The sequence below is a fragment of the Bison bison genome, unplaced genomic scaffold (assembly GCF_000754665.1).
Source record: "Bison bison bison isolate TAMUID 2011002044 unplaced genomic scaffold, Bison_UMD1.0 scf7180017864342, whole genome shotgun sequence".
Lineage (NCBI taxonomy): Eukaryota > Metazoa > Chordata > Mammalia > Artiodactyla > Bovidae > Bison > Bison bison.
In genome coordinates this window covers 329,477-342,550 of record NW_011494914.1, presented here as the reverse complement: position 1 = coordinate 342,550, position 13,074 = coordinate 329,477, and the positions used below count along the sequence as shown (strand labels likewise).

The 13,074-nt window shown below is 43.7% G+C and overlaps 1 protein-coding gene across 1 annotated transcript in view; it reads right to left on the bottom strand.

Moving 5' to 3' along the window:
* The window catches only part of AFAP1 (actin filament associated protein 1), a 93,729-nt gene that overhangs the window by 54,700 nt on the left and 25,955 nt on the right, over positions 1–13,074 (bottom strand). Inside the window, exon 5 of the mRNA XM_010854528.1 lies at positions 10,811–10,990. Within this exon, the coding sequence (XP_010852830.1) occupies positions 10,811–10,990 (180 nt within the window). The remainder of the gene's footprint in view (positions 1–10,810; positions 10,991–13,074) is intronic.

Genomic DNA, 13,074 nt, shown 5'->3' with positions numbered 1-13,074 from the left:
TCACCCTGCTTATTTAACTTATATGCAGAGTACATCATGAGAAACGCTGGAGTGGAAGAAACACAAGCTGGAATCAAGGTTGCTGGGAGAAATATCAATAACCTCAGATATGCAGATGACACCACCCTAATGGCAGAAAGTGAAGAGGAACTAAAAAGCCTCTTGATGAAAGTGAAAGTGGAGAGTGAAAAAGTTGGCTTAAAGCTCAACATTCAGAAAACGAAGATCATGGCATCCGGTCCCATCACTTCATAGGAAATAGATGGGGAAACAGTGGAAACAGTGTCAGACTTTATTTTTTTGGGCTCCAAAATCACTGCAGATGGTGACTGCAGCCATGAAATTAAAAGACGCTTACTCCTTGGAAGGAAAGTTATGACCAACCTAGATAGCATATTCAAAAGCAGAGACATTACTTTGCCAACAAAGGTCCGTCTAGTCAAGGCTATGGTTTTTCCTGTGGTCATGTATGGATGTGAGAGTTGGACTGTGAAGAAGGCTGAGCGTCAAAGAATTGATGCTTTTGAACTGTGGTGTTGGAGAAGACTCTTGAGAGTCCCTTGAACTGTAAGGAGATCCAACCAGTCCATTCTGAAGGAGATCAGCCCTGGGATTTCTTTGGAAGGAATGATGCTAAAGCTGAAACTCCAGTACTTTGGCCACCTCATGCGAAGAGTTGACTCATTGGAAAAGACTCTGATGCTGGGAGGGATTGGGGGCAGGAGGAGAAGGGGACGACAGAGGATGAGATGGCTGGATGGCATCACTGACTCGATGGACGTGAGTCTGGGTGAACTCCGGGAGTTGGTGATGGACAGGGAGGCCTGGCGTACTGCGATTCATGGGGTCACAAAGAGTCGGACACGACTGAGTGACTGAACTGAACTGAACTGAAATACAGCCATTTAAATTCTGCATGTAACAAAGAACACAGCCTCAAAAATATTAAGCAAAAACTTAAGGAAATAATAAAGACAAATAGATAAATTCATAATCAAACTGGTAGATATTCCCACATCTCTCCCTTGGAGTAACTCATAAAAAATACATTAGTAAGGATGTAGGAGATCTTCACATGACAATTCATGACTGATCAAATAACCATCTACAGAAGAGTACACTCAGCAAATGTATAATACATGCCCCTTACAAGCAGACAAAGAATGCATACCGAAACTGACCACATGCTGAGCAGTAAGTCAAGTCTACAAAATGTCTACTTTGTGAAACCATATAAAGTTCTGGGACTAGTGTGGAATTAAACTAGAAATTTAAAACAATCAGATAAATTTTTTAAAAAATCACTCAATACTTGGAAGCTCAGCTATATATTCCCAAATAAACCATTACTAAAAAGGGGACTCACAAGAGAAATTAGAAAATATTTTAAATTAAATGATAAAAAACACAAAAAAATCAGAATAGAGGATGTAGCTAAAATTGTGCTTAGAAGGAAATGCGTAGCTTTAAATAAATATATATATATATATATGAAGGATAACAATTAATTATCTAAGTATACAATTCAAGAAACTTGGATAATTGTAGAAAATTAAGCCAAAACAAAGTGAAAGAAGAGAACTTAATAAAATAGAAAGCAATAGTACCATAGAGAAACATCAACAGTGGAAAAATTGGGGGTTTTTCTGAAAGAACTAATAAAATGGATAAACTTCTGGCAAGATTGATGAATAAAAACGCAGCACAGGGTCTCCTGACCTCTGTTGCCACAAAAAAGGCACACAAGCCATCACTCTCAGTTTGACAAAGCAGTGTGGATAATGTTTCCTAAAAAAAATTGTAGCATTTTTTTAATTCATTAAAGCATTAAGGATACAAAGAAGCTTAAGTGAGATAAGTTCTCAAAAGTGAAGAGTCCTTCTTAAGAAGGAAGTGACCCCAGCTGCCTCACAAATGGCAGAACAGCAGGAGGAGGGGACCTACCACAGGGAGGTGGAGGAGAAACCAGAAAATTTCTAGCAGCCACATGACTGAGTGAAGTGAAAGTCGCTCAGTCGTGTCTGACTCTTTGTGACTCCATGGCCTATACAGTCCATGGGATTCAGAGTACTGGAGTGGGTTGCCATGCCTTCCTCCAGGGGATCTTCACAACCCAGGGATCGAAGCCAGGTCTCCTGCACCGCAGGCGGATTCTTTACCAGCTGAGCCGCCAGGGAAGGGCCAGCAGCCACATGAAGGCTGGCATAACCGTTTAAAACTCAAGGTGATGCAGTGACGGAACAAGTCTATACCCACCTCCACTTCCTTCCCTTGCTTCTGTACTGAGTGCGTAAGAACAGCCCAGAAGGCTAGAGCCAAAGAAGCTGAGTTCAGGGATGTCCCCCGAGACACACGGAACTTTGGCCAAGTGCAAGGCAGCTGCTTCACAGCAGCAGTGAAGACGATCCCCTCCTCCAGAGAGACCTGGGCTCTCCCAGAGTGCAAGGCAGCCAACCTGCAAAAGCTAGAGACACACCAGGACAGAAAGATTCCTCCCAAGGCATGGGAGGCCAGAGGCCCAACTGCAGAACGGAGAGGAGACCCCAGCAAACCAAAGAGCTAGCCTTCGTCAAGCCAAAAAGGAAAACAGGGCAGTCCAGAACACTGCCCTGTGTTTGTAGCACACAGAGGGCTCCAGACTCCCACGACAGCTCAGAACCTGAGGCACGCTGAGGCACACTCCAGAACCAGCCCTGAAAACATGTGACAACAGTAGCAACGTGAGTCAAAGTTAAGCTGCAGCCCAGTCCAGATCTGCCACCACTGCAGGTGGGACTGAGGCAGCCCACCTACAAGCAGCTAACAGGAGAAGGGACACACCCCTTTCTGGAGGAAATAGTATTTGCTTACGTCTCTGCTGTTCTTTTACACAAAGCACATGAAATAGGATGTAAAGTCAAGAGATAAATTCAATACGAGTAGTCCTAGAGATGAATCAAACATTAAAATTACAAGAGACTTTAAAATAACTATGATAGGAAGTCAAAAGAGATCATGAAAAAGGTATACAACATGTGTGAAGAGATAGGGAATTTCAGAAGAGAGATGAAAACTAATTTTTTTTTAAAGAAAAATGCTAGAAATGAAAAATGGGACGTTACAAAAGAATAATTCATGAGATGGGCTTGAAAGCACACTAGACACAGAGGAGGAAAGGACCGGTAAACTCGAGGAGAGGTAAAGCTAAATACCACCCAAAAATACACGGGAGAATGAAGAGAATAGAACACAGTATCCAAAAATCCCTGGGCTATTCCCAGTGACCTAACACATACTAGAGGAGGAGAGAAAAAAATGAGGCAGAAAAACACTTGAAGAGACATAGCCCCAAACGGTGCAAAGCTGCTGAAAGACCTCAACCCACAGAACAAGAAAAAAGCTCAGACACTGAGAAAGGTAAAAACCTATAGAGCTATACCCAGACACATCATCGTCAACTGATAAAAAGCAAAGATCAAACAAATCTTAAAAGAAGTCACAGGAAAAAAAGACACATCACACTCAAAGGTACAATCGATACAAGTGGTGGCTAACTTCCCACAAAGAGTTAACGTGAAATAAAGATGTTTCCAGTCAAAGCTGAAAGGAGTTGTTTTAGGAAGGTCTGCTCTGTTAGAAATAACTGCAATTTAGTAATTTCTTTAGAGTGAAAATGAAGACACTAACACGGAGGCCCTACCTCAAAAAGAAATAAAGAAAGGGGAGATCCTGGGTGAACAAAAGACTTTTCTTTTTTCCATTTTTTTTAATGCTACATTTTTCAACTTTTTATTTTACTTTTCATTTTTTTAAATCTCTATTGATGTGAACAGCTGACTCACTGGAAAAGACACTGATGCTGGGAAAGACTGAAGGCAAAAAGAGAAGAGGGCAGCAGAGGATGAGATGGTGGGATGGCATCACCGATTCAATGGACACGAACTTGGGCAAACTCCGGGAGATTGTGAGGGACAGGAAAGCACAGCGTGCTGCAGTCCATGGGGTCACAAGCTGGATACGACATACAGACTGAACCACAACAAATGAATTTCTTACAATATTGCGTCTGTTGCTTGTTTTGGATTTTTGACTGAAAGGCATGTGGGATGATCTTAGCTTCCTGACCAGGGATTGAACCCACACCCACTGCATTGGAAGGTAGTCTTAACCACTGGACCACCAGGAAGTCCAAAAGACCTTCGTTAAAGGACATACAGGACGGGGTTCTCTGAGGTGACGTATACAAGAAACCATGTCGTGATTCTCCTTGAGAACTCTGGCAAAACCACGATACTCTCATAGCACATTAAATCATGGTGAAAACTCTTCTCAACTATATTCCTCTAAAGCAGCCGGAGATCAGGAGATGCTGTAAGAACAGGACAATGCTGCCCAGCAGGGAGTGGGGGAAAAGAGCAAGAAAAGGGTGGATGAAATTAACACCAAATGTATACCAAAGTCAGCACTAGAACTCTCACGGATTCTCATCAGAAAAGGTCAGTGGTGTCTACAGTGCAGACAACTTCCTCTGAACATTCTCTCTGGGGGCTTCCCTGGTGGTCCAGTGGCTAAGACTTCATGCTCCCAACACAGGGGGCCATCCTTGCTCAGGGAACTAGATCCCACATGCCACAATTCAGAGTTCACATGCCACAGCTAAAAAAAGATCTTGCACGCGGCAACCCAGATCCAGAGTAGGCAAATTTTTTAAAAAGTTATCTTTGGTATAAACTATTTAAGGACTGTTTGGGATGTTTATTAGTTTATTTTGCAATAGGGGATGTGGCAGATGATTGGCACATGGTGTCCCGTCTGAGGGTACACGGGACGATAGTGCTTCCCGGCCTCCCTGCAGGTCTGGACAAAGGAGGGCAGAAGGAAGGGAGGTGGACGCTTGCAGCTCTGGCCTCGGAAAACATCCTCTGTCATCCTGACTTCCAACCTGACGTCAGCAGGAGCTTGTAAATTGATTAACATCACCACCAATAGCAGCTCGCATGTACATACGTGCTCATACAGGCGAGGTGCTCTTCTAAATGCTTTAGGTCTTAATGCTGGTGGCTCAGACAGTAAAGAATCTGCCTGCAATGCAAGAGACCTGGGGTTCAATCCCTGGATTGAGAAGATCCCCTGGAGAAGGGAATGGCAAGCTACTCCAGTGTGCTTGCCTGGAGAATTCCATGGACAGAGGCTATAGTCCATGGGGTCACAAAGAGTCAGACTAACACTTTCATTTTCATATGGCTGTATCCTCACCACAACTCCAAAAGGAAATACTCCTTTCCACCCCTCTCATTTCATAGAGGAGAAAACTCTATGTTTTGAGAAGTCAAGTAGCTCATCTGAGACATTCAGCAAGAGGCTTCTGGAGCTGAGATCACAATTCCGGGTCAGGCTCCAGTCAGCCCTCTAGTGACACGCTCTCTACGCAGGACTAGCTCACCCCCTTCTCCCTCCTGCCTTTTCTATATTTATTATGATGAATTTCAGAAGCAATTATAAGAACCAAATAAAACTTTGGGAAAATGGCTATGGTATGCTATTTACCTTCACAGCCTACCTGACTGAGAGCTTACTTGTGCTCTCAAACCCTGCTTCTTCCTTGAGAACTTCTATCCAAGTAGCAGGCTGAGCTAGAGCTGTGGCTACCAAACCTGGCTTGGCCTCTGGAATCGGGAGTTTCCTTAAAAAGAGATTTCTGAGCAGGATATCTACAAAGAGGCCCAAGGACATAAACAGTTCACAGAAACCGTAACACAGCCGTAGGCTCTTAAACTCTACAAAAAGATGCTCCATGCCATTCATAAGACAATAAATGCAGATTAAAAGTAGATGAGATATCATTTTCCCCTCCCAGGCTGGCAAAAATTCAAAGGCTGGTAACATGCTCTGCTGGCAAGACAGTGGGGAAAGAGGCACACACGTACTGTTTGTGGGAAGCTGAACCGGTAAACCTCCTATGAAGAGTGGTTCATCTATATCTCAAAATTACAAATGCTTGTAACCTTCATACAAATAATTATTCTCTTTGGAAATTTAGCCTACAGACTAGCAGAGGTGTGAGATGCTGTGGACACAGGATAAATATTACAGAACTCTGTCACATCAAAAGATGACAACAATCCAATATCCATAAATAGGAGGCAGATTTTTTTTAAGCATATTCTGTTTATAAAGTGAAATGCTATGTAGTGTAAGAGAGAAAAAAGGAAGTGTTCTATTCTTTAATTTGGAAAAAAATCTCAAAATTATTTAGGGGGGAAAAAAGACTAGGTGTGGAATACACCCTTTTTATGAGGGTGGGAGGATGGGAACTGAAATCTGCATTTCTACTTGCTTGCATACGGACAAGGAAACTCTGAAAGGACACACACGAAATGACTCCTCTCACACATCGCTGGAGGAGGCTCAGTTACACACAGGAGCCTGGAAAACAACCTGCCCAGCTCCAGTAACGGTGAAGACAAGCACATGCCAAACGCAGCAATTCCAATAGATGGTCCCCATCCTGGAGAAACCAGGACACCCAGGCCAGGGGACACGCATGAGAACACGCACTGAACACGGCCCAAGATAGCGAGAGTGTGCAAACAAACAGCTGAGAGAAGAAAGCTGGCGGAGAGACACGTGCAGGCTGGAGCCATTTACGCAGAAAGTTTACACGTGAAAAAGAATATTGCCCCTTGTTTATGAGTATATACATGTGTAAGTAAAAAGTATTCCTAAAGCATACCTAGATAATAATAATAAAGACCAAATTCTAGATAAAAGTTATCTTGGAAGAGGGAGAGAGAATTAATAGGGGAGGCATGTTTCAAATATACTGGTGGCTTTGGGGATCTTAAAAAGGTTGACGACATAAACTAAAAAAAAAACATTCTTAGGCACCAAAATCATTAGAAATCTCTGTTTTAAATTCCAGATGATTTAAGAACGGTGGGTGAAAACTGCATCTCTTAATGCCATCTACATCCCATGAAAAAGTATGTCACATATGCAGTGAGGCCTTGGTCTGACCCCCAGGTAGTGGATGCTTTGCTACGGTTGCTTTTGATGATCTGACAATCCAAAGGCCACTTCCTTTACTTCAGAGAAGATTGATAAAAAAATAATAATAATAAAATAAATAAATAAATAAATTCCAGATGATTCTGAAAAGGCAGCCAATCTAAAGACAATATCTGGATGAAACTAAACTAAAACATCCCGGATGGCTGCTGCTAAGTTGCTTCAGTCGTGTCCGACTCTGTGCGACCCCATAGACGGCAGCCCACCAGGCTCCCACGTCCCTGGGATTCTCCAGGCAAGAATACTGGAGTGGGTTGCCCTCGCCTTCTCCATCCCAGATCGCTGCTGGTTTTAAAAAATTCAAATTTTGTATCTGCTTAAAACTAGTTTTGTCATCTGACTTTCATTTCTAATCAAGACTTCGTAGGTTCCTGTATTATAACACGCAATGAGAGGGAAGCACAACATTAAATGGAGTAATTAAGGTAAACCCTTCAGGAAAAGGTAAGTTACCACGTGTTTACTTCTTTCTAAAGAAACATGAGCAAATGCTAAAAAGTCCTTGCAATGCAACTTCCACTGACAGAGTCATCACTGCCGTTGGCTAAGTGCCCCTGAACTGTATTTCACTTTGCTGACATAGATGTAGGATTGTTTCACTCCGTTAGCACCTGACTTCTTAAAAAGTTTTGTCTTTAGTTGCGTGTTTGTGAGCAGCACTGTCAGCTCAATATTATTTCCCGATGAAGTAGTAAAACCCAGTGAACTCTACACGATTTCACACCAGACCAGTGTGACTAAGAAGGGAGCTACGACTCGGTGCGCATTAAATAGTCAACAAACTGTGAGAACAGAGTGAAAAGAAGAAAGCCTGGGTTTCAGAGCGTCCTTTCTCGGTTCTCCCCCAAGAAACAGGTAAACAAAGAGATGCAGAAGGCCAGATACAGTAACCAGGTGAAGAAAACAGAATCAAAATTAGGCTTTTCATCTATTTCCTCATTCTTTCCCTCCTTAATGAAGGAATGGTGCTAAGAACCCGGAAGTCAGGAATAAAAAAAGAAAATGGCAAATTGTCAGACGGCCCAGCAGAATGAAGATGAACATGAAGTCAGGAAATTCTAAAGTCCACTCCTGGCTCCATCACAGCTTGACTGGTGTGCCATTGTGTCGATCTGGGACTCAGTACCTCACCTGTAAAATGAAATGGCTAATAGTAACAACCTTTTTGGGCAGCTTTGTTGACGATGGAAAAGTACTTTGGTAACAGCAGGGGTTGACACGTGACATATGAGGTTCTGTGTCTGGAAGGCGAAGCAAACTCAGCAGCCGGAACTCTCGATCACAGGACTCCCATTAAAAAAAACAAATGCTCTGCTCCATCTCCCAAATTACAGACATGCGAAAAGCCACATCTATGTGCTCTGCCCCAGCAGAAATGATCACTGTTGTCATTGCAGAGTCTGGCCTTATGCTTTTCCAGGGGAGGAGAGGGAAGTAGGGCTCTGGGTTTAATGGGCGCTGGCATCTTATTACAAAAGCCGCGTTATAAACTGTCTCATCAAGCTTTCCCAGCCCGCCCCAGTCCTTTTCTTCATAGCAAGTACTATCAGGCAGTGACGGACTCGAAGGTGTGGACCAACCCCCGGTAAAGACCGTCAGGAAAGCAGATGAAATACACACAGCCTCTTCCTAAAAGCAGAGAACAGCTATGAGCACAGTGTGGAATCACCCGGCCGTGATCCAGAGGTAGATGGAAATACTGCGAGGCAGGCCAGCAGCTAGGACTGCCTTTGCTCCTCCCCAGAGGAGGTAGCTGAGGAGCCAGCTAGAACTCTGACAGTTCTGGAGGAGCGGGAACCAAAAGCTTGGGTCTGGGGCACAGAAAGGACAGGTCCCTGGCGAAACCCCACACTTTAGTTGTTGTTTAGTTGCTAAGCCACGTCTGACTCTTTTGTGACCCCACGGACTGTCAGGCTCCTCTGTCCTTGGGATTTCTTAGGCAAGAAGACTGGAGTGGGCTGCCATTTCCTTCTCCAGTGGATCTTCCCAATCCAGGGATCAAACCTGCGTCTCTTGCCTTGGCAGGTGGATTCTTTACCACTGAGTCACCTGGGGAGCCCTACCTTTAAGAGTAGGACCCCAAGATTAGGAGCTGGAGTAAGACTAAAATAAATATAAGCCTGCCCTTTAATGGACTGCAGCCTGACTTCAGGTCATCTGGAGGGCTCTGAAGAATCTCAAGCTCTGAAATTAGATTAAACTGCTTTTGGAGACCTAGTGCCTAGCAAAGCTTGTGCCATAGGCAAATGAAAATGCTCTCCAAGAAATGAAGCCACTGTGCTAAGAATCCAATTATTTCTAGAGGGACAACTGGATGCCACAAGAAAAAGCGTGAGACTAAAGCCCTCCTTCACACTGTAACCAAAGATGAAAGCAAAATGGATCACAGACTAAATTTAAAAGCTAACACTACAAAACTATTAGAGGAAAATGTAGTTATAAATCTTTCAGGCCTTGGATTAAACAATGGTTTCTTAGAAAAGACACAAAAAGCGTTAAGAAGGAAAGACAGAGTGATACAGATACAACGTGGATGAATCTAAAAACATCATGCTGAGTAAGGAAGACAGCCGCAAAACGGTACATATCGCATGAGTGTGTTTACAGGAAATGCTGAGAACAGGCAAATCTATAGGGACGGAGAGCGGATGAGTAGTTGGCTGGGGCTGGGGCTGGGGGAAGTGACTGCTAACACAGTAAGGACAGTGTTTCTCTTTGGGCTGATGAAAACGTTCTGAAATTAGATGATGTTGATAGCCGCACAACTCAAGGAGTCAACTGAAAACCAATGATTCATACTTTAAAAGGATGAACTATAGGATATTTGAATTATACTTCAGCAGAGCTGACATCAAAACGTACTACAATATTTTTTTTCCAAATGTTAATATAATGACCAGCATGATCATCAGATACCCTGACAAGAAGATAAAATGACATACACAAGAAAAGGAACCGTAGGTTACAGACCCAGGTCCAAACTCAACCGAAACCACAGTCAAAAGAAGCATGCCTGTATGTGCTTGTCATAGAGAGAAAAGGCAAACAAAAGTTCCTAAAAGGAAACAACTAGAAATTCCAGAACTGAAAACTACCATAGACAAAATAAAGAACCCAGTCAACAAGAGCAAACTTATTAGCAGATTAGATACAGCTGCAGACAGAAGCAGTGATCTGGAAAGTAACAAGAAAAAAATGAACACGACTAAAGAGGGAAACTAAGGATAAACGAAAAGAGAAGATAAAAGTAGAAAATAGTGGAAAAGTCTAACATATGTTTAAATTATTTGGGAGAGGGAAGGGAATGGGGCAGTTATATTTAAAGGGAAATGGCCGAAAACTTTTCCCAAAACTCAGAAAAAACTTTAAAAAAAACTTAAATCCACAGATTTAAAAGGCCCAGGGAAAGCTGAGCAGGGAAAAAAAAAAAACTACATCTAGACACGATGGGCTTCCCTGGTGGCTCAGACGGTAAAGGCTCTGAGCAACTAACACTTCACTTTGGACATGACAAAGCAAAACGATAAAATCAAGCCAAAAGAGAAAGTTCTAGAAGTAGATTGCAAACAGGAGGCAGAATGCCCTTTTGAAGACAAAATTTAAAATGATTAACCTCAAAGTAATCAGAATATTCAAGACATCAAAGACAGGTTAATCCACTGTTTGCCCGTGTGTGCATAAAAAAATGCACATTAAACAAACAGATCTCAGGAAGAGGTTTGGGAAGGAAACTGGCTCAGAAACAAGAGCAACAACAAGTTACCTTCAGCCACTGCTCGGCCTGCTCCTTGCTCTGGACGGCGAGGACAAGCGGGTCTGTGCCCTGCTGGGTGATTTTCAGTTCGTGCTTCTTCTTCTTGCTGTCCTTCGGGATGTAGGTGATGTTGCAGCCTTGCAGCGGCAGCTCCATCTGGGGTTGCTGGTCCTTGGAGCTTTTGTAGCACTGTGATGGATGGGAGAGATGAGAATAAGGGTACAAGGAAGTCCTTTACGGCACAGGGGAAGCAGCGCTGGAGAAGCGCCTGGAGGTCCGGCTGAAGGGCAGAGATGCTCGGAGGCTGGAGCCCCTGGAGATCCGGGGATGCACACAGAGCCCCGCGGTACACTCAGGCCGCACCTCCGTGCACGCACACACACACCTGCTTGTAACTCAGCAGAGTTAACCAGCACCCGGACGCGCCTCGGCGGGGTGTCAAGTCCGGATGGATCTTATGTTCTAGTGGAGCGTCCTCTACAGGTGACGTGAATGTATTAGATTTTTCTCTGGCGTGGGCACACAGCATCCTGGACACACCACAACTTACCTCATTTCATGGCTACCTATCTCGTCCCTACTCTTTCTAAAACACAGGTGAATCATTTTATGAAGAGCATACATATCAGCATTTAATAGACAGAAACGGCTGCCAAGCTGCGCCTGCCAGTTGAGGGCAGGGTCTTCGGGAGAGCACTAAAGGGGTCTGGGCACATCTCAGTGCCCATCAGAGAGCTGCCTGGGCGCAGAGACAAACAGGTTCTGGAAGGACATTCAAAGAAGCTCGTCATGGTGGCGCCCATGGGAAAACACACTGCAGGCATTTAGGGGAAAAGGCTGCTGTTTTGTTTTCCGTTTACAGCTTTCTGTTCTGTGAGACTTAGAGAGTACTTGCTTTTAACACTGTTAATTTTTTTTTTTTTTCCCAGTGTCAATAGGAGTAATCTGGGCAGTTGGATCGTAGGTCATTTTTGAATGAAAAAAAGTTTCATAACAAAACTTCGATTCTACATTTCATCAAAGAGTGCTTTTGCATGGCTTTCCATTCATCCCTTCTTAAATATTTACAGCTACTCTAAATGGTATCATCATCCCGGTTTGGAAGATGGGAGACCTGGTAAGTGATGGAAGAAGCAGATGAGGAGTGAGGGAAGGAAGAGACAGGAAGGGAAGGGGCTGGGGCTGGGGCTGGGCCAAGGGTGGACTCAGTGCCTCTGACAAGTGCTGACCCTACCCCAACCACAGGCTTCCCACAGCGTGCTCTAAAACCTCTTTTACGTGAGAAGTGAAGTGAAAGTCGCTCAGTCAAGTGTCTGATTCTTTGCAACCCCATGGACTATACATACAGCCCTGGAATTCTCCAGGCCAGAATACAGGAGTGGGTAGCCTTTCCCTTCTGCAGGGAATCTTCCCAACCCAGAGATCGAACCCAGGTCTCCTGCATTGCCGACAGATTGTTTATCAGCTAAGCCACTAGGGAAGCCCTTTACACAAGAGCCAACTGTGTATTTTTAAAGCGTTTATATAACATATCCACATCTTGCAACCATTATGTCAGATTGTAAATACGGACCATATTAATCTTTTTAATCTTTTTTTCTTTCGTTCTTTACTTTAAAATTCCCCCGTGGCATCATCATTTTTTGGCATAGTCTAAATTTGGGAGAAATTCAGGCCACACATGTGGAAAAAAACATGTATTCTCACTGCTTAAAAAAAAAGTTTTTTTTTTTTTTTACAAAACCATGAATCAAAAAACATACTATGTCCTAAGAATCCAGTAATATAAGATTCCCATAATTCACAGATGAGACTGTTTTTTTTAAAGGGAGGTTATCTGCTCCACTGAAAAGTGAGGTACAGAACCATACACCCTCACGTGTTCTGTTTTAATGATAGAATTTTTAGTGATTTTTATTCCCCAAGGTTCATTTGAAGGAAAAACAAAATACAAAAGCAGAGTCTAACATTCTTAATGCCAACAACCAACTGTGATTTCTGAAGCTGGGAAGGAAGCAGGGAGGAGGGACAGAGGATGCGACGCAAAGGTTCTGGCTCCCCCTCTAGGCTCCCCGGTGGCCTGGCGCCTGCAGCAAAGGGTGTGCATCCTCCTGCCCCCGCTCCTCTGCTACTTACTCTTTCTAGTCTGCCTCCCTGAGTTACAAAAAAAGAAAAAAGAGTCAGCCTTTAGCTCTCCAAAAGAATTTCCTTTCCTGGGCACCGTCCCCCAGACCTCGCCTGGCCTGCCCGCCCGCCTTCGATGACCTGGCTTT